Below are 23,120 nucleotides of genomic sequence, written 5' to 3' on the forward strand. Positions count from 1 at the left end.
CATGCGATATGGTGATTCTCAAGGATGGTGCAAAGAAGGATGACAAGTACCAGGGAGAGGATGCCTCAGCTGGTATTTTGTTATAGAATCCAAGAGTATTGCATTTTACTAACAATCTGCAGATGTGCCACCCTTTGGAACAGGTCTTGCATTACTAAGCTTGTGCTCATCCATTAAGATACTACACGGACTTAAAATCTGTATTATCTACTAATCTTGGGAGACAGCACACTAGAAACTCCTTAAAATACAAAGGGAAGAAACCATCAAGATCTTCTCTGAGGCCCTATAGATTCTCAAGAATTTTCTTAACATCCTAGAACAAATTGCAAATTCTGTAATAATAGGTTCAGGATGACAAGTACCAGGGAGAGGGACACCCTCATCTGATAATTTTGTTACAGAATCGAAGGGTAAACTTTCGAGTGCATTTACCACATGTAATTTACATGGCGTACTAGGATGGTCCCTGGAATCTCTTTCTAGCCATTTTATACATTTGAAAATGACAATTAACCCTCTCTATTCCTCTAACTTTGTGGTCCACTCTACTTGTATAAAGAAAAAAAACTACCTCAGTGATTTTGAAACACTTGTCTAGCTCAAATATTTAAGTCTTTGTATTCCTAACAAAGTCTTGCTTTTACTTTCCACAAAAATTTCCTGCTACAGCGGGACAAAACACTTCTTAGGCTGTGTCCACACGATCGAGCTTTGTTCGACGAACTTTGTCCGATGTGACGTCAGAAGCGGAGAAACAGCGGGCAAAGTCAAGAGTTTGCCCGCTTCTGACGTCACACCGGACAAGTTCGTCGAACTAGGTTCGAACGTATGGACGCTGCCTAACCCTCCTCCACGATATTTCTATTTAAAATGTAATCTGTTAATTTCAAGTAAAGCAAGTTACACATCAAAATGGTGTCCCATTCCTCACCATAGTAACCTGCTAAATTCCCGCAAACTCTTCCCTTCGTTACCAGGTTCTTTAAGTAATCTCCATGGGCAAGTACCCCAGGTGATCGTTGCACACACACTGTTGTTCACTCAGCAGTAATCATGAATCATGGATTAAAATAGGATTTTTCACTTGCTATGAAACTAATTTTACCGGAGTTTGCACTGTTCTTCCCTCACCTATGGAATTTGGCGTATGGCTAGGTATTAAGTAAAATGCCTTGACATGCACATGGGGTGAAGGGTGGGAAACCTTCCACCACCAGCACCCCCAGTGGAAAATCCCCTCTTTTTTCAGTGAGAAATAACAAACAGTGCAGTTACAGTAGTAATGATAAGCAGCGTGCTGTTCAAGCAATTGCAATAATTTGTGCTGACAGAACAAGCTGAAGGATTTCTAAGACTGATTACATTTGCTTGCCAAATTAACGTTTCTTGCTGCCTGAGTGTGATGTCCCCACAAATAAAAATGTGCCTGAACTATGTTCATGGTAGAAAAGTATCACACCATGTTTAAAAAAAATATATATTTTAACTAATGAGTTAATACTGAACCATACCCAACAACACTGCTTTAGCGGACATTTTTCACCCTGAAACTAATGTTTTTCATGAATCACAAAGCCAGGAAAGACAATGTATTCTATTGGATATGCTTACTGCATAATGATATACAATGTGTGGGGGTGAGTAATAGTAAACTTAACAGTCCCTTTCGGTCATCATAACCTAGAGTCCTTCAGCAAACTGGAGAAACTGGTAAAGCATTGCAAACCATCTTTGAATAGTTAAAAATATTTGTTGACAAAGCATGTAAGCTAAATTAGTGTCCCAGCAAGCGCTGCAACTGCAGCCTTGCCTTACGGCCATTTGGCTAGAAAGTTGGGGTTGCTGCAGATCACCCTGTCTTACCATTATATGTAGGAACACAAAACCTACTTTATTTTAATGCGTACTTGTGTTAAATTCAGTGCAGAACATTGCTACATTAACTGAGGTAGAAATGAGTCTAGAACTCTGAGAAATCTGAGTGGACAGAAAGTACAAGGAATCGAAAAAACCATATGTAAGCCTAAACGCTCAATTCAAAGGGTTCAGCATCGTGTTAGGAATCTCCTCAATGGCCTAAGTAAAACAAATGGATCAACAGCTTTGGTTTTTGATGTTGAATAAACTAAAAAGGCTATGAACAAATTACATTTAATGACTGTTTCATAAAACACATTACTGTATTAAAACACTTATGACAATACTTGAAAAGGACAAATCAAGCAACTGTGATAACTGAATTTTAAGCGTAAGATTAAATATTTTCATTAGCTCTTTAAAAAAACTTAAAACTTCCGTCACATATGAAAAAGTGAAAGGGACACTCAAAAATCGACATCAGCATCGCAATAGGATGAGAAAACTGGGCTCACGCCGTAGCCCCTTCGTAAGAGTCTACAGCGGTGCTCTTCTAATCTTGGGGCTGCAGCCTCTGGGTCACTGGTATGTTCCGTCGAACTCCACAGTCTTTCCCCAACAGCACATGCGTTAGGCCAAGCTGTCGGGATGATGTTTGTAGCGTCTACATGTTCGCCCCATATACAAGCCTCTCCTCCTAGGACTAGCTCCTTTTGTTCTGGGGTCCCTGCAAGAAAATATAAACGTAGGTAAGCAACACTATTTTGTTTTGTTTATGGAAATGCTACTATTTCCTGAGAAAAAGAGGCTTTTGTACAATCTTTAAGGACTTCCTCACTAAAACTTTAGTAACCAGTAGCTTTTTTAATATAAATAAGGTCAGATTTAACCCCCTTAAGCTTCAGAATTGATATGCACGTTTTGCAAATAACAATGAAGACCTAGGGACTACGAGATAGAAGGCTGCTCAAACCCAAAGTTCTGGGATTACAGTGGTTACGCCAGGGAGGTGATTTGCGTGAGCGTAACTAACTTTACTTGAGCCAAACTGTTCTTCGGGCCAATGGCCAAATTACTGGCCATCACATCTATAGCATAATCTACCCACTCAAACATGTATGTGAGGTATCAAGACATCAAAAGATGTCACCAGCATTTGACAATTTCTTTTATACTGCCACAAGATTAATTATGAGGTTCAAATTATATAGTCCTTAAATCCCACTACGATGAGCTCTGACGAAAAGTAGTTTCAAAATGCCTATCAACACTATCACTACTACCAAATATAACATCATCGCTCACCTTCAAAGTCCCTCGGGTCACATGCATAGTACCTTCGCCAGTTTTGACCGATGGTGTCAGTCAGATACCAACATGATGACATTATTGTCTGGAAACCTACTGAGGTTATCTGTAATGAAAAAGCCATTTGTAATATAATATTCACAAGGTATCAGGAAGTTTCTGGAATAAGTAATTATAGCTGGTCAAGTACATAATTACATATGTTATGTTGACACAAAAACTTATGATAAATGTTCTCAATGACAATGCTAAGTACTCTGACACAAAAACTTATGATACTGACATTAAGTATTCATGGCATGAAACCTTACCTATGACAATAGTTCTAAAACTGGAAAGTTGTACGTAATATAAGTCTAATCCTTTTGGAGAGCATTAACAGCCAAGTATACTTTTTTACTGATGACAAAAACTAACGGCAAAATAATGATGTATTTAAGTTATTAATAATATATAATATATTATAACACAAGGTCTACTTAAAATATATCCTCAGTATGAAAAAGCAAACATTCTAAGTGCAAAACGTTGAAGTGTTTCAGGGGTTTCTGAGAGACACCAAAATCATGATTTGTTATAGGACTATTCCAAGTCAATAAGAATGAAAAGAATAAGTATAACGTCGTCAGTATCAGGGGCAAACTGCAAGTTAACAGCTATGAAAAATACTCCAATATTTATGACCTAATTCTCTAAAACAAGAAGTCAAAAGTGAAAATATTTTTAGAAAAGTACAGAGCATGCTTAAGACAGGATACTAGCGACACATTCTGAAATTATTCATGGCATGCCATCAGATTACTGTAAGTCTTCACTGTATGCTTCAAAATCATATACCTTATCAAATACTTAATGTTCTACTCCGCATCCCACCCCCTTTGCCCTGTGGAGGTGAACAATCTGGAAGTGACACCTTAAGATTATGGTCCTCCACAGGTGAAGCCTGATAGCCCTCACTGGACAGAGAATGAGGTCCTCTGGTGGTGGTTATTTGCTATCTGGGTCTTTGCTGCAAACGACATCCCTCTGATAGCCAAACTATCAAGACCTTTGATATAGTGCAAAGAATCCCACTAACTTGTCTCTTAGATATAAACACTTGTATAAAGACTGTCTTCAGAGTGAGACTCAAGACACTTAAGCAGTGCATGTGGAGGTTTGTGAAACCTCTCAGGACCAGGGATAGATCCAGCTGGGAGGTTTGAGTGACCCCTGATGGCCTGCCTTTTCAAAACACTGGATAGTCCTCTTCAAGTCCACTGAAGAACCCATACTGTATGCATAAGAAAAAGTCTGGATTCAGGAGTACAGTGGCCCAAACCAATACCACTTTCACCACACCATCCACAGAACTAAATCTGAAAAATAATTACTCTTCCTCACTATCATGCTATTGCTGAACCAGTACTGATACATCTCTAAAGTTGAAGGCAGTATTATGCTCTCCTTGCTATCCTCCCTGGCTCAAGAGATCGAACTGCCACAACTAGTGGTGTCTTGATGGATCACCTGCAGTCATCAACTCTCTGGGAGGCAAGAGAAGCTGCTGCTTGTCATCTTGAGAGAAAATAGTCAGGGCCACTACCAACAAAGCAATCACTTTCTTTAGGGTCCCACACTTTCAGTAGCAGTCACTACCATGGGTGTGGTCACAGGTGGAGGTAGGCGTTTTGGAGTGGTGGCAGTGAGTCATGGCAGTAATTACGCTCTCAGGACAGTATATTCTGGCATTAAACTCAGCAGCAAGGGCAACTTCTGGTGGGGAAAACTTGGGTAAGGCAAAAAGCCTTTAAAAATCCCTTGAAGAGGCTAGGGATGTCAGGTAAGAGCCATAATCTGTGACTAGAACGAGTTGCAAACACAATGGTAGGCATCTGAAGAGCAGCTGGTCACAAGTGGGTCAAGCGTCCTTCACTGATGTAGCAGACACTGTGGGAATCACTCATTGGAAGGGGAGTGATCCTTGCAGAGGAGCAAGGATGTGGGCAGAAACATCTTAAGGGGGGACTGGGGTTCCTTCACTACAACCAGCAAAGATGACTCCACTTGTAATATATAACCTGGAGACTGACAACTCCAAGGCAGACACGGCCAGAGGAGTGACCTTTTCTTTGATTAATTAAATCACTGGTTGGGTGACCACTCACAGCGCCTCTCACAGGTGATGACAGACGAACACGCATGGTTTGTGACAGCTGACGCAAACGTGACAGAGAACAAATACGTGACAAGACTTTCGTGGAAGATACTGAAAAGTAGCCAAGTCACAGCAAAGGGGACAGCTGCACAATTCACTCACCACTGTCTCCTCCTCTCTGGAAATTACATTCCGATCTCAACCAAAACCTAGCCTTTTCACCCTAATTATAATTAAATTATTAAAGCTATTGTGATGAGCATTGTTATCGGTTTTCAAACAACGGACGCCTATAATAGTCGAGCAATCCAGCTGCTCCAATGTCCCTACCACCCTACCTCTGCTCCACAGATGTTACGTTTATCCGTCAAAAGATCGTATCACTTCTCGTCAGTTGCAAGGCCCACCTTTTGATAACATTTCTCTCACAACCTTTTGCGTAACCGGACTTTAAAAAACTTTTACGGACGTACCCCTTTATATACCGATTCTTGTTCTTCACTTCATCATCATTTCCCTCCTTTAACAGCAAACTTTATTTGGGAACAAATTAATTATGAAACCAACGAGCATGTGAATATTTTCAGTCTTAAGTTAATCTTACTAAAGTATTACCAAGTGCAAACAAAGGCATTTCTGACAATTAGTCACATAATACGCATAAATACCTACGTTGCCGTTTGCATATGCAGGCGACTGCTTGTTGTTTTATCTCTATGGTAATTCACTTATCTCTGTTTCCTTTCTCACAAACTACCATTTTATCCACACTGTGGTTCGTTTCATGGGTATGTTTGCTCATTTCAAATCATCATTAAGTAATATTTCCGTTATTCACAAAAAAAAGTCTAAAACAATCTACATGGGACATTCAATTTCTAAAGCACCATTAAATTTCTAAGGCTTCCACGGAGAGTACGGCCCGCCCTTATTTGAAATATGGGGAAAATAAGACAGGCATGGCAAAATACTGCTAATCAATTAAACAAAAAGTAAATAAACAGAAGCCAGATAGATAAGGAACATTGCAAGTAAAAAATAAAACTAGTAAATAAATAAAAGAAAGATAAGGAACGCATCAAGTTTCATTCTTACCTGTTGAAGACTGCGCTTCCAAACATCGAGGTAATGTAGGATCCAAACCTGTACGATGACATTATCAGGGAGGTCGATTCCTCTGTCGAATACTTCTTCCCACACGAGGAACCTTTAAGTATATAGTACGAACATCTATTACACTTCAGTTTTCCTTAGTATAAAGCATGTCTATCTGTCATTTTTCTTCTAGATTATGTTTAATTGTTGCACATTTGTTAGTGTACTGTAGGTATTTCTCGATTAAAACCATCTATGATCTCTTAATATGTGACTATCTTTTTATGTGACTTTGGAAATGAATTTTCGAATTTTCTTATACCATGGTGTACTGAATATTATGCCTACATACAATATAATATATATATATATTATATATATATATATATATATATATATATATATATATATATATATATATATATATATATATATATATATTTTCACATATAAACATACACAATATACTATTACATACATATACATATATACAGTATATGTATATACACGTGTGCCACGTCAGAAACAGAGGTATGCATACCGTTTAACGGCGTATCTTACCTACCAAAAAGATTACTTGCTGTAGATAATAGAAACACCTGTATTGAAACATCTGTACTGTATTACAGATGCGTTACTTAACCCAGTACACTTGCCTAATTTCAGCAAAGCCTGTTCCTTCGTTTAGCTGCATGTTTAGAAATCTGAATAATTTGCACAGTTTTGTTCACAATAAAATCACATTGTACAAAAAAAAGTGAATACTGATGTATATATGCAATCATGATAATCATCTTGTAAAACTGTGCTTAGATTTAGTTCAAATATCAGTAGGCTTATGAAAGCGCATTGCCATTAAGAGATCATTATGAATTTGTTCTCCATCGTGATTCAGCCCCGAAAGTTCGTTTTATGAAACTCGAATCAGAGGGAGTTTTTTATGGCAGAATTTATATCGGCGACGTTACAGTATAAGGATGGACACATACATATGTACATAGTACATATGTAGGCAAAGGCGGTTTCCTGCAGAGGCAGCAAGCAAGTTTACCAGAAGTGGTATAAATATACGAATAGTTTCTCATGTGAAAAGAAAAATATAGACTCTAGTCCACACTATGTTCCCTTGTTGTGGTCGTGGCTTCACAGTTCAATGCCTCGTTCAGTGACTCACTTCTGGATTACGAAACTTGTCTTGACTTTCGGAAGATAACTATGCCAAAATAGCTGGAGGAAATGTCTTCAAGTGCCTTGTTGGCAAAAACGCGCACTCGTGTAAACAGACTAGCCTTATCGCTAGAGTCTACTGCTATATACAGTAAAATTGACAAGTGTGGTTTTTCGAGCGCAGTAGACAAAACCCTCCCGAACCGTCAAATAACGTAAGTGACTCCACCACAAAAGTGTCTACTGAAATTTTGTTACCATTCGTTGGATAAATCCATTTACCTGCCATATGTAAATCACCTGTGAAGAAACGGGTTTCCGGGAACCATAACTGGTACACTACGTCTAGCTAGATACCTCTACATGACAGAATACTTTCCTCCACACGATAATTCGAATACATTCTTAAGACTGGGTAACAATATAGGTACTAATGAATTCTGTAAATAAAAAGGAATCTATAACTTATGTCTCAAGACCTAATTTATTTTTAATATTTTACCCATAAATATACAAAAATACAAATACTCCATATCGAATTCAACAAAGACAATGGGAATAACTTATACCCAAGGAGAATTGTAACTGATAAGTGCATATGCCTAGGGCCCTAGGCCATGATTCGAACCTGAGCATATGGTTGAAATCCATGGATAGACAATCAACTAAGGTATAAACTGATATAAACTCTACTCTACATATTCTTGTCGAATTCAGGTTCGGTACTTTGAATAGATATCAATTCTTCTCCACAATGATGAATGATTGGTAAGGTTGTGAAGAGCAATTGTTGTTCCCAGGGTAAAGTAAATTCGATAGTAAATGATATTTGTAGATTAGTATTCCACGGTATAAAAAACACGTGAATACATATACATACTATACATATATATATATATATATATATATATATATATATATATATATATATATATATATATATATATATATATATATATATATATGAACCAGTATAACTAATTTACTTACCTGTCTGTATTAGGTAACTCCCAGACTATATCTAAGAGTCTTTTCGTATATAATGCCCTGAGTTTATTGTATTTGTCAGATATTCCAAGTTCCTCCATAAATTTAGTGATGTTTGGGTTGCTCCTCCTATGAAAAAAAATATATATATAATATATATATATATATTTATATTATATATTTATATTATATATATTATATATATATATATATATTATATAAATATTAAATATATATATATATATATATATATATATATATATATATTTGGGGCCAATGTCAACTAAAAGTAATTTACAAATGGACAGGCAAGTGATGTTATAATTTACACGCAATACATATAACAAACTTAATAATTTCTGTGTTTTAGTATCATGGCTGATGTTATTTTACGTTCAAAATGAGTGAAAATGCACACTTAAAAGTTCATCAAACACTGGGAAAACTAACGAGCGAGATTTAAAAGTTAATCATTTATATCATGATCGTCGGTAATCTGTTGAAACCATTAATCTTTCACGAAACAACTGGGCTAGGAAAATCGATCCGAAATCCATTCCCTTAAAACACGTAAATATAATTTAAACCTTATTAAAGGCAGGGAATTTTTAATCAAAAGTCAAACACGCAACTAAGAACAAATTAGTTTTAATTGAAGGCGTTGGAATGGAATATAAAATTCAGGCCAAAGGCTGAACGCTGGGACCTATGAGGTCATTCAGCGCTAAAATGGAAACAAAGTAAAGGTGGTTTGAAAGGTGCAACAGGAAGAAAACCTCGCAGTTACACTCTGAAACAAGTGTTAGAAGGTGAAAAGTAGGACGGAAGATAATATGAAAGGAGGAACAGTCAAAAGGAATGAAAGCGGTTGCAGCCAGGGGAAGAAGGGACGCTGCAAAGAACCTTAGGTAATGCCTACAGTGCACCGGGTGAGGTGCACTGATGGCATCACCCCCCTACGGGAGATTGAAGGAGTTCAAACTTATCAATCATATTCAAGCTTTAATTGAAGGGGAGGGCGGGGGGAAAGGTGGACGACTTAACCAACCAGCACTTTGAGCCTGCTAGTACAGCGTCCCCGCCCAAATGGATGTGGTCGTCTGGAAAACGGGCATCGACTTCGGTGAGGAATGACTTCAGGAATTCGTAGTTCCGTTCGTTGGTCGGATCTATTGGACCGTGCGTGCCGTCGGGTTTGTCATCTCTGGAATTACATAGTTTTTATAGTAAAAAAAAATATATATCTCTTGGAAAAAGACAGACGTTACCCAAGACTTACGTTCTAAGTAGCTTATGTATATATACTGTATGATCTCATTAAATAAACGGCTCCGTTTAAGTAGTTACTCTGTGTTCTTAATTCATAACTACCCTGTGCACTGCACTTATTAAATGGAACATGATAGGAACTGATGTTCGAGAAGAAACAGAATTATTTACAAACAAAAAATAAGATCTCTGGAAATAGAAAACAAATAGGGAAAAATCACCATTACTTAAAAAAAAAACATTTAAAACTTTCTCCAGGTATTTGGCGTTTCGCTTTATTCACTACTATTTTTTTTCTTTTTGAATGGCACACGACAGATGTTCAAGACTAATCATTCACCACTGCACGAAGAAAACGACACACTTACGAATGCGACCAAATAGCTATTAATGGTTACTTCCATTTAACGCCACTCAAAAACCATAAATTTACGAAATTACTTTCGTGAAAAATGGAATTAACAGGTGTTTTAACTTCATACTTGACTATCCACTGCTCTTAATATTTTTTTTTCCATCAAACAGCACATGTTCGTAGTTGATGTTCGAGATTAAGGACGAAAAAAAAAAAAAGTCCTCTGCCTGTTGCCAAACCCATCGAGTAGCCTACTCTGCACATATCACAGTTGTTTTGTTTTATCCAAGTCTCATACTGTAGGAGAATTTCTAATGAATAGCATGAACAACAGGACGAGATGCTGACCAGGTAGTGAATGGAATAGCTTTTGAACCAGTAACCCCCTCTATGGGGAACTGATCAGTGCTATTGGAAGACTAATGTAAAACCCCAGAATACTGAATTTTCGTTTGTGGTGAACCCTTGACTTGGGAATGTCAAAAACTGAGATCATTAAAAAGATGGACTTACGCGTAGCATGGCGTCAGAAGACCTGGCTGTCCCGGGCCCCAGGACTTCATGTGCTCTGCCGAAATAAAATATTTAGATAAATATTAGTTACTAGGTTTCAACTGAGAATCTGTTAACGTTCTCGCGACCCTGTGCTACCATTCGATAACGTTTTTTCTAGGGAAAATTTCAAGAAATGGTTTGTCAAAATAAAACTAAACTCTTACAGGGGTTAATACATAGGCGTAGGAGGCAGGGGGTAACTGGCACCCCTGGATTTGGGAATCTGCTAAAATTCGGGCAAATGGGTTGGCATATTCGGGCATTCGGGGGAAGAAAAAAAAAGTATAATTTCAAAAATAAGAATATGAATAAAATAATAAGCTTGTATTTGTAAGTTAACCAGGTAACAAATAATTGCACATGAATTATGATTATAAATTTATCATTTACTTTAGAATATCCCCATTCGATTACAAAAAAAAAAACATCCAACTCATCTATAAACAAATCTCCCACAAAGTGGATCAAGATATCCTAATTGCCGAAACTGCCTTTTTTTACAATCTGGAAGGCGTGGAGTCGAAAACTGCAAATACGGTGGCGAACTTTATCCAGTCAAATTTTGTGTGTGAAACTTTGGCACACTTCAGTGGTGGCAAAAACCCTGGCAGCTATACCTGCAACTTTTTGTTCAGCAGAGAGGTCATTCTCATTCTCATCTTGAGAATGACTCAAAACCTACCTTAGACCCACTATGGGCCAAGATAGGCTCTCAGCATTAGGACCTCTGTGCATTGAAAGAGGTCATGCCAACAGGGTAGACAATAACATTGTGGATGTGTTTTAGCACACGAAGGGGAAGAGACAAAAAGTTCTTCTAATTTATCCCCAGATACGCTGTAACCTGTACCAGTGTAACAGATTTTCATATGTATTTTTATATCTTTTCTACGTGTAGTTGGTGATCTGTTATTCATGCCATATATCATGAAAAATGTAAAAAAAACTGTTACGATGCTCCTTTAAAGTTGCCTAAGATTTTAAAAGTTGTCCCTGCATTTTATTGTATTTGAGAGAGTTTTGGTACTTATAAAACACACACAAGATGTATGCATGAACACTGAATAGAATAGTAGCTACATGGTTATGCTAAACTTCCTAACATTCGTACCTACTGTACATAATTTGACAGCTGTTTGGTGTTTACTACACATATATGGCAATTTGAAAAACACTGGGAGTTTCTTTAATTCGCGCAAATTTGATGTTGCCCCCAAATACGTCCCACCTCTTAAGCCTATGGGTTAATGTAAGGAAAATAGAATACTAAGAAAAATAGAATACGCAATGCAAATTGTTATTAGTCCTTGAAATTTACCCATGATCTTAGAAGATGTCAAATAGAAAAAAAATAGTCAACCAACCATGGTAACTAACGATCATGTTTCATGAAAATCGGAAATATCAGGAGTGTCAAAAATTAAATAAATGTTTTGAGAAATAATCGTTAACATCCACATCACATGTTAAAAAGATTCAGAGAGATATAAATGCATGAAATTTATTTTTTTACTCTATATCATCAGGTGTATTAACACTATTCGGTACCTGACATTTACGTGTTTTTATATAAAACCTGATAATATTCTCAGACCTTCCTTTCCAGCAACTTTCCAAAGTGTTCATATACTCTAGCCTGTCTCAAGTTCCAATAAAAGAATGGGGGTGGAAAGCCCGAAAGCCTACGATAGTAATAATGTCTTACCTGGGGTATCGTCACATTCTTTTTACCCGGGGTATCGTCACATTCTTCTTACCCGGGGTATCGTCAGGTCATTCTTCTTACCTGGGGTATCAAATTCTGAGGTCATCAAATTCTTCTTACCTGGGGTACCAAAAGTCTCCTTACCCTGGGGGGGAGGGGTATCAAATTCTCCTTACCCGGGGGTATCACAGTCTCCTTACCTGGGGGTACCAAAGTCTCCTTACCTGGGGGGGTACCAAAGTCTCCTTACCTGGGGTACCAAAGTCTCCTTACCTGGGGGGGTACCAAAGTCTCCTTACCTGGGTGGGGTACCAAAGTCTCCTTACCTGGGGGGTTACCAAAGTCTCCTTACCTGGGAGTATCAGTCTCCTTACCTGGGGAGTACCTCAGTCTTACCTACCCTTACCTGGGGAGTATCAGTCTCCTGGGGTACCAAACCTGGGGAGTATCAGTCTCCTTACCTGGGGGAGTATCAGTCTCCTTACCTGGGGGAGTATCAGTCTCCTTACCTGGGGGTACCAAAGTCTCCTTACCTACCAAAGTCTACCTGGGGTACCAAAGTACCAAAGTCTCCTTACCTGGGGGTATCAAATCAAAGTCCTCCTCACCTGGGGGTATCAAAGTCTCCTTACCTGGGGGTACCAAAGTCTCCTTACCTGGGGGCCTCCTTTACCTACCAAAGTCTCCTTACCTGGGGGTACCAAAGTCTCCTTACCTGGGGGTACCTGGGGCATCAAAGTCTCCTTACCTGGGGGTATCAAAGTCTACCCTTACCTGGGGGTATCAAAGTCTCCTTACCCGGGGGTATCAAAGTCTCCTTACCTGGGGGTACCAAAGGGGTATCAAAGTCTCCTTACCCGGGGGTATCAAAGTCTCCTTACCTGGGGTATCAAACTCGGGTATGATGCGGATGCCTCGAACTCTTGCGTACTCAATAACGCCTGCAATGTCTTTTCCCGTGTAAATGTGTTTTTCACTATAAGATCCTTTGTCGCTGAAAGAAAACTCTAGTATATTAAATTTATCCAATATATTAGAGTAACTAGCTGAAATTCAGAATATTAAATTATCCAAAATTAGCTGACATACAGACGACTTAATGGGTCCCGTTACACGAGATTGATTGCAATATAAATCTAAATTAAAGCTTTAAGGTCGAAATTAGGATATGAAATTTCTCCACCTGAAAAAATATTAAAAATCTCACCAATACGAGCCTTGAAATTATTCGGCCAAATGACAGTCTCTCTCAAAGATCACTACATTAAAATTTACGTACTCATACCTAACCACTAAGTCATCTCCAATGCTCCCTAACATCAAAATGATGATTTCTTCCAAATTACAAAACGAGTTTTGAAAGTCCAAAGATAAGAAACAACTCAAATTTCTAAGACTAGGCTGCAAGTTCCTTCAGCACATTTTACAAACCCAGCTTTTAAGTTGTAAAAGTAACTTCAAATTCCCCCTAATATCTAAATTAAACAAGAAATCACATCAGAATATAAAATGGGTTAAAAGTTAGTCCTCTATCGTCAAGTACATATCATGCAAGCCTACTAACGGTTGAATGTCCTTCATATTAAAATCAACATAACTCATTCAAATTACAAAAGCTTGGAATTAAAACTTTATATCAAACTTACTGTTGTCATATATACAACAAAAGCAATTAGGAAGTAAAGACCCTAAATATTAAACAGGATATCACCCTAAGACTACAAAATATCGGAAGCAAAAATCACACAACTCAAGAGACCTTAAGTCTGGAAATTTGTCGCTCTGGTAAGGGAAGCTCTGGTCGTCCACAAGATGCCAGTGCAGGACGTTGAATTTATTCATGGCCAAAAGGTCCAACATCTCCTTGATCTTTGTGACTGGTATGTAATGCCTCGCCGTATCTATCATCAGACCCCTGAAACCCACATAGGAATTACAATGGAAGTGGATTGTAAAATTCAGGAATGACACTGGAAATGGAATACAAAATTCAGGTCAAAGGCCAAGCGCTGGTATCTACCGAGGTCATTCAGCGCTGAAAATAATGTTAATACAATTGTTAGGTGTGGGTGGAAGTAAAATGGAAGCAAGAGAATGTGAACGGAGCTTTATTAAAAGGAAAGAAAGGGGTTGTAGCTACGGTCTTAACGCACGCTGCAAAGAACCTTAAGTAATGCCTTTAGTGCACCACGTGAGGTACACTGACGGGACTACCCCCTACGGTGATAGGAATTAAATTGCAATCACCTAACACGTGATTTTTATTTATCAAAACACCACAGGGAAGTAATGAAAAATAGTTTTGAATACTGACCGGTGTAGCCTTTCTTGCTAAGCCATCTTCAGAAGATGCCTTAGCCTACACCGGCCAGAATTAAACTGGCTTTTCATTTCTTCCCTGTAATGTTTAACATTGGACTTCTCTCTCTTTAGAGGCATATTCATTATTCATTATGTCATTTTTTTCATGTTTTCTAGTAAAGTAGGCTGTATATCCTCAAAGCATTGAATGTCACAAAAGGATTTAAGTCTTGTAATTCACATCCCTTCATACAGCAGTCTTCTTGGCGTAAACTATTGGTCTAGGCCAGTGGTTCCTAAAAGTGGGGGTACCGCCCCTGGGGCGGTGGATTGATATCGGGGGCGGTGAGGCAAAAGGGGGTGGTTGGGGGCGACAGGGTGGCATTAAGAGCATTTAATTTTAAGCAATTAAAAGCAAAAAAAAAAAAAAACACAGACTTAAAATTACCGAACGTGGGGATCTACGACTTCTTAGTGAGTTCCAGCCTGATGTGGAGAAATGATATCCCTGCAAGCACACCCATCCCATTAACAGTAATTGTGAAGACCAAGTTTACTAAATTAAGTATTGTTTGTGAAATACATCTTCGAGTTTAATATTGTTGTTTTCAATTTGAAGCAAACCGTCCCGCCCCACCCCCAAAAAAAAATAATAATACTCGCGTGTGTGTATCGGCGGGAGGGGGCGCTAGGAATCCATCTGAAGCCAAGGGGCGCCAGCCTGAAAAAGTATGGGATTAATAGTTTGGCAACTGCCATATGAAGAGAATAGTTGTAAAATAATGAAAGGATTCTGACTCGCTCGTTCTCTGTAATGAAATGATTAAATTCATCAGAAAAGCAGCACAGTGAATCAACACTTTACATACATACACTAGACTAATGGACGTTATGTTATCTCCACAAGATGTAACAGAGGATATCGAAGCGGGCTATGGGTTATGAGAACAAAACTGACCCTTAGTTAAGTTCCATTTCCTATGCCGTGGAATTAAGTCACCATATAGTTAAGCCAATGGTTTTTTTTTAGTAATTCTACCTTTCAGCAGTTAGAATTAGCCGCCATTACGAATTCCCTCCGAATTACCTGTAGCAGAATCTCGGATAATCCCTGATGGTGGTCGAAGTAAGCTTATAAACCGAACCGACGGGAACCAGTAACTGAGAGAAGGACTCGAGGCCACGTAGGATGCCCCAGATACTTTGGGAGGTTATGATGGCGTTGCTACGGGTGCCAGAACTGTTAACCTGATAATAAAAGATTAATGAGTATAGAGATAATTCCCTTGCCTTTAAAATGCTATGTATTATTGAAACTGAAACGGGTTATAATGAGGTACAACAGCAAGAGTAAGTAATGACAATCAAGAAGAATTGTGTAACTGACAAAACAGTTACTTGCAACGCAGTTTTTACTTTCATGATTAAATTAACATTTCCGCTTCTGAAGGCATTTGTATATCGTACAGTTCAATGAACACTATAGAGAATCTCATACTAGTGAATTGAATTGAAATTAATATAGAATTTAGGCCAAAGGCCAAGCACTGGGACCTATGAAGTCATTCAGCGCTGAAAGAGAAACAGTAGGTAGGTCTGAAAGGTGTAACAGGAGGAAAACCTCACAGTCGCACTATAAATCAATAGCTAGGAGAAGGTGGAAAGTAAGATGGAAGAAAGAATATGAAAGGAGGTACAGTAAAAGGAACTAAAGGGTTTGCGGCTAAGGGCCGAAGGCACGCTACAAAGAACAGCAAGTAATGCCTACGGTGCACTGCATAATGTGCACTGACGGCGGTAACCCCCTTCAGGGATTAAGTACTAGTGAGGAAAATTATAAGAGGAAAATTATGAGAAGAGGAAAAGACGAAAGAGGTAAGAGGTGGCGAGATAAAAGTATACGGAAGACTAAGGAGGAAATAAGAGGAAAGAAGAGTAGGAGACCATCTCCCCATTCATCAACTTCCAAAACTCACTTTTATTTCGTAACTTTCTTCCATTCCTTGATGAGGAAACTCTTCACACGCTGATCCCAAGCTGACTTGTACTAAATTCAAGGAACTTTTGAAGTTACCACTTTTACCGTCTCCCTGAGGCTGGACAATATCTGTGTTACCATCTTTTAATGCAAACTGAAGTTATATGACAGCCGTCACCTTGTGCTGCACGAAACAAACTATATTCATAATTAGTCTTTATATATTTTCAGTGTTTTACATTAAGCCATATCTCTTCATGGAGAGTAACTGTAGAAAAACAAAAACCACCCAACTATTTTTTCTTTATGGTCACATTAAGCCATTTCTTCATGAAGACGGTAGCTCTGAGAAAAAACCACTCTCAATGGTATTGCTCTATTAATTAAACAAAACTGTAAAGTGTTTTTATTAGTAGTGGCATTTAACTTTGAAGTCACACTTACCTGTACATTAGATGGGTAGTTAGTGATGATTTTAAGGTACCTCTCCAGCGCTTGTTGTAGGATATCACAGTCATAGTCAGTAGCAACGAACCTTTAAGAAAATGGCAGAACAAAACGTTATGCGCTCAGTTTAAGTGTTCAAAAAGCTAAAAATCCTGTGCCCTCTACTACTTCGACTCTTACGTTTCTGCACTCAAGAAATATAACAAATCATTTCCTTCCCATCTGGAGCCCTTTTATTCCACACGTCCACCAAAGGAGAATATTTTATTAGAAATTTCGCTTTACGTCACAGAGAATGGAAAAACCACCTCTACGTTGAGTTCTGATAGTCTGATGTCTGCTTTACTAACCCTGCTCCTCTTTTACCTTTAGGAAAATTAATCTTCTCATATCGGTCACTCTCACACACACACACACAGTAAAACTATGGGAAAGAAAGAAACTTGCTGTGCTGTCTTTTAGCTGACATAATAACCCACCTGAGTGGAGTGGCAGACAATTGTTCATAAGGTTCAGAAACGTGAAATTACATTGAAGATTGTACAGCGGGTGATAAACTTACTTACCTGAAATCTAAGGGGTCTACCGCCATTGAAGTATGTCCTTGTTTGACTTCCTGTGGACGTGGCCAAATTTCTCCTGCAGTAGGGATTATGTCAGGGTACCCCCCAGCCCAAACCACAGTCATGGCCGCCAAGTGCACCACCAACTGCAGTTCTGTGTTGTGATAAAAAACAAATCTGAATCAGAATAAATTAAAAAAATTATACTGCAATTACACATCGCAAGTCTGATGGATTAGTCTCTCTCGAAGATAATATATTTGATAAGCATCTGTCAGTGTTTCTAAGAAACCTAATGTGTACTCTAGTAAGCCTTTTAACCGATAAGGCCATGTTGAAAGATTCACACAACGTAACAAAGAAAAAGGGCCAGTGAGTTCACAGAGAACGTCATCACTGTTAGAAAAGATAATTGTAAGTAGTATTCTGAGCCGAATGCCAAAAACACTGTATCCACAGTAGCATGTAATACAGCAGTTATCTTTCCTTCAACCCATTTTCATGAGAATTGTACGCGATTTTCACATCTTGAGGTACTAAGCCTTTCTGAGAAAATACATTGCTCACCCGCCCCCTCTCCATCTCTATAAGTGAAAATGTAATGTCCATCAAGGGAAAAAACCAAAGCTTTATTTCCCGAGTGTTACGGCTGTGGATTTGACGATTAAAATGACGTACGCTGTATAAAATATAAAGTTTTCTTCATGTTGTATAAGTAGAGTAAGTTCATGGGTCTCGCAGCGTGCTTTCAGTGGAGTGGGCCTTGATAAAGATGGAAGAAACAACAACCAGTTTCGTCCTATATTTGACTTGTTACTGTTAAGTGACCTTGAAATACCGAGACTACTAAATTCAGTGAATAGAGAACTACTGATTGCAGATTTCAGTGGCATGGCTAAATACAGATACCCACAAACGGCGGATACAATGCACTTGCTCCAGTCATACTCTAGGCCGATACGCAATGGATCTGGGCAATCCTTGGAGGAATGAGTTACTATCCCTCCATGGGGAAATCCCTTACCACATCAAAGAGTGCTCGCTCTCTCTCACACACACACACAAGTAAGAGCAGCAATACTTACTGTTCCTTTGTGACTTCAAAGCATTGAAATTTTCATTCATTATACCTTTATGTACATCCGTCCACGGGGATGATTCCCTCTCTGGCGGGCCCCTGAACTTTTTCAAAATAAGATGCTTCTTATATTTTATAATTGTCTTAGTGTTTTCTCGTCAGTATCATAGCTCCTGCAGAATAGGAGTGTCTTCAGTTCTTTTTATTTTTTGTTTATTTTTCCTTGCATTCACCGTTATTTGTGTCGGAACTGGTGCACTAGTGCCAATACGCATTTGTGTTAATGGTTCAACATCACACCTGTTTAAGCAGTAATCTTGTCAATATTTATTGCTTTAACAACACGCAAACGAGGCATCAGAGGCTTTGAGTAACAATCTCTTCAATATAACTATTTGCTTTGGGAATCTCACATCAGGATTTTACTTTTGGACAATCTCTTCTCGGTATTTCAAGAAAACCTCAATTCCAAGGATTATTACTTATGGATGATCTAACTTGAGAGAGACGAGGCTTTCCAGTTACAATTTTCGAAGAAAAATTAATAGTCTGAATAAGTGCGGAGCACTCGTTGAAAGCAATGCAAATGGCAAGAGATGAGTAGTCACTAACTGGCACTGGTGATGGAATACCGTATATCTCATTACTTTGCGTAGTACCTAACAAATCGCAAGATAAAATCATGGCAGGGACATACGATAGGAACTCAAAAACATTTTCAACATCAGAAAATTAAACTATTTTTTTGTTGTCACCGAAAATAAGCAAACACTCATGCTGTACAAGCTTAAACAGCTTATAACTTTATAAACCAGCTTCACATAGGAAAATTATTTTAAAAATCAGAGAGAGAGAGAGAGAGAGAGAGAGAGAGAGAGAGAGAGAGAGAGAGAGAGAGAGAGAGAGAGAGAGAGAGAGAGAATTATTACCCTATCGCAGCACTACTGTACACAACCTCAAACTGCCGAAAATTTGAGTCAGCAGAGCAGCGCGACATCGTGGTACCTGAGCAGAATGTGAATGGCGAGTCTTGACAAAGCTTACAGCTCTCACAAACTCTCGGGGTGCAGAAAAAACGGCACTAATTCATGTTCCTTGAGGGTTACTGACCTCGCCTTCAGCCCACAGCAAGTTAGCTTCTCTGTTTAGAACTGGACCTTAGAGGCTGGTGACTCCCATAGAGAAAAATTTATTCCATTAATTGAAGCGCAAACTGACCACAGCATGAAAAAAAAAACTTTACAAACAATGTTTTGTATATTTAACAATACAGGTATGATAAGATCTCCAATTGCAATGGAACGCCAAGCTTAAGCCGAGGGTAACATCCAAGATAATGGAAATATTAAGTAGAGGAGTTAATTATGCAAACTAAATCATGGACCAGGATTTGGCCGTCAAAATCATATTCCGTATGTGTATTGCAGCTTGAAAATCATCTGAAAGGAATGCATTGATAGAAACAGTACTATTCAACGATAATACCATCGCCTAAATATTGTTATATCTTATTTGCTAGACTATAGAGTCAGTAAAAAATGTGTTAATCACTATAGCTAAGAACAATAATGATCCGTGAACATTACAATAACTTGCACCTGATGGCGTTATATGGGATATAGTTAATGACCTACACTACTACTTCTCGACTGGATTTTGTGTGCGCCCGCGCTCGCGCTATACTGTGAGAGAGAGAGAGAGAGATTCATAAACGCATCGTATCACCTTACCTCTCTCCATGTCACACGAATGAATTTACGCAACTGAATACACCAAAGATAATTTAGTCCTTTTATCTTGCGGCAACCTTTACAGAGAGAGAGAGAGAGAGAGAGAGAGAGAGAGAGAGAGAGAGAGAGAGAGAGAGAGACTTAAAACTCGCTTTTCTGAATCCTTGAAAATATTAACAGATGAAGACTGAAAATACACAACCCTTGGTGAGAATTTGACTTGTGGTTCATAAGAAGCGCTTCCAAAGTTAATACAAAAACCTGCAGTGGGCTCGCAAATTAAAATAAATATATATTCAAAACTGTGGAATAGATAAACCTTTACCTATAAAGAGTTTTAGTTTTAATATCGGATTATTCAATTAGAACTTTTAAACTCAATTTACAGATCCTAAATGCGCTTCATTAAACGCAAATTAAAAACTGAGTTATGAGACTATTCTGGAACTTCGAAAAAGCGGTCACATTACCTGTCAATCTCTTTTTCGTAATCTAACTTGAGCTAGTGAGAAACGCCAGCTGTGATATCGCTAAAACATCTTGCCTAGTTACCAACAATCTTGGCTATTACTGATTTGAACAGTGTGGAAAAAAAATGTTCAACTTATAACCCACTGGCGAACTGGTTTGTGGACTATTTCTTTCGAGTTCACTGCCGTTTAAACTTTGGACTAGAACGATTGCATTGTACATAAATTAAATCATTCGCCTGTTCGAATATCCATTGAAGTTTGTTTACACAATCCCTGTAAAATGGCCGCATTCGTTGGGAAAAATAAGAGTATTTTTGATACATAACACACACCGCAGTTCATTTGTCGAATACAAATTCCGGGGAATAATTTACAGGTACGTAATCATCTTTAACAATTGTGTATTATGAAATTAAACTTACTTTCAGGTTAATTTTCCTGTTAATAAGCCATTATGATTTCTGCAAGTAACCAAATTAAGTCTTGCAGGAGAGAGAGAGAGAGAGAGAGAGAGAGAGAGAGAGAGAGAGAGAGAGAGAGAGAGAGAGAGAGGAAATCTTTGCTATGAAAACCCAGATTTTGTATGATTGAACAGTGCATCAGACAAGTTTTATTTTTTCCCCTTATCTAACGGGGTCCGCATTACGGTCTTAGATAATCTGACGAATACACAGTATCTTAGCAACCGAGCAATAGTTAAACATATACACTGTTGAAGTTCTTGTTAGGGCAGATGACGCAAATATTAGTTCGAGAAAGTATAATGCTGTTTATATAGAACATATCACGCTCCTTTTGTATATAACACACCATGCTCTTTATTTATAAGCTTCAAATCTGCAGCTTTAAATCTACTGCCTCAAATGTCTTTTCAATCTAACCTTTTATCTTTTAATTCCGAGCTTTCATACTTTAATCCTGTTAAGTCTACAGTGGAGCCCCGCAAGGAGATACTGTTTATTAATAAAATGTTTTGACGTAAACTGGTGTACAGAATGCAGTACGGGTAAGGTAATGAGAACTTTAACGAGATAATTTGAAAACCTATATCTGTTTTTGGCTTCATCCTCGATGGGGTGGTACTAAACAGGGCGTCCCGCGGAACTTTTCTGTAGATTTATTTTCCAAGATATATAACCCTTCCTATTTCAAAGATGCAGGTATAGCTTCCATAGAGATCAAGTCACATACATTAACTATTTCCATTCTTTGGATGAGAGAGTGTAAGGCATGGCCGGTAAGAATGTCATGATTAAACATATTGGGCCTATAAAAAAACACCCATTACCTGCATAAACGATACAGTATAGTTTGTTCGTTGGTTTTATTTCGTAAACTGAACCCTACCTTTGAACTCTCCGCTACATAAATGAAACTATTTGGTGTCCATGATAATTGTTAGGATGCCTTCATAAAACAATCTACTACTGCCTCTCATAAAATTGTAGAGAATATTCCGTGATACCCATAGCTCTAAGAAAAAATGGGACCACACACTGCAGCAAGATCTATTTCCCATTAGACAAATATGCAAGCTATAGCCACTACTGCGTTTCAGACCTAAATGCACTAAGAAAAGCATTGATTACGGTATCTGCGAAGGCAAGGGATTCCCAGCGTTTTGTTCGGACGACTTGTGTATTCCCAAAAGGTCACTAACTTGCTGAGAACGTTCCCACAGAACTCATCAGAAGCGCGGCAGAAATGAGAAATACAACTGACGTGAAAAGTAGCTAAATCAATAAACATGTGATAAACTACTGATAAATTACACATGACGACGTACGTCTAATTGAGGACAGATAACACCAGGTTAGGCCATACTATCACTGCAGGTTCCTGTACTAAATTATATGTTACCTCCTTGTTACTTCACATCAAGGGCCTACTGAACATTACCTCCCGATTACGACGGTACGAAATCACGTTTTACATGAACATCACGAAATAGAGAAACAAAACTTTGGGACCTACCACCTGCACTCTTAAGAGTCTTCGCCATGTTGGAACAGAAGACAGAAGACGCTAGAGGGAAAGAGAGACCTCGACCGCGTGAGGTTCAGAAGGTCTAGTCAACACCGAAGTGAGAACAGAATATGAAAATGGACAATG

The 23,120-nt window shown here is 38.4% G+C and overlaps 1 protein-coding gene across 6 annotated transcripts; it reads right to left on the reverse strand.

Annotated features, from left to right (window-relative positions):
- Window positions 1–2,138: 2,138 nt before the first annotated feature.
- LOC136836450 (beta-hexosaminidase subunit alpha-like) lies at window positions 2,139–23,120 on the reverse strand. 6 transcript variants are annotated; one of them, XM_067100714.1, is made up of 13 exons: window positions 22,983–23,120; window positions 17,731–17,881; window positions 17,162–17,252; window positions 16,716–16,835; window positions 15,827–15,987; window positions 14,198–14,353; window positions 13,320–13,432; window positions 10,692–10,746; window positions 9,603–9,758; window positions 8,558–8,683; window positions 6,401–6,512; window positions 3,166–3,274; window positions 2,139–2,587 (listed from the first exon to the last, which is right to left on the reverse strand). In XM_067100714.1, exons 1-13 carry the CDS (start codon window positions 23,008–23,010, stop codon window positions 2,328–2,330), a joined length of 1,638 nt encoding a protein of 545 aa, XP_066956815.1. In that variant the 5' UTR covers window positions 23,011–23,120; the 3' UTR covers window positions 2,139–2,327. The 6 variants fall into 6 exon arrangements, with proteins under 6 accessions (XP_066956815.1, XP_066956816.1, XP_066956818.1 ...); XM_067100715.1 differs by having other exon boundaries at window positions 22,986–23,077; XM_067100717.1 differs by lacking the exon at window positions 22,983–23,120 and adding an exon at window positions 22,908–22,954.

This window comes from Macrobrachium rosenbergii, chromosome 56 (assembly GCF_040412425.1).
Source record: "Macrobrachium rosenbergii isolate ZJJX-2024 chromosome 56, ASM4041242v1, whole genome shotgun sequence".
Classification (NCBI taxonomy): domain Eukaryota; kingdom Metazoa; phylum Arthropoda; class Malacostraca; order Decapoda; family Palaemonidae; genus Macrobrachium; species Macrobrachium rosenbergii.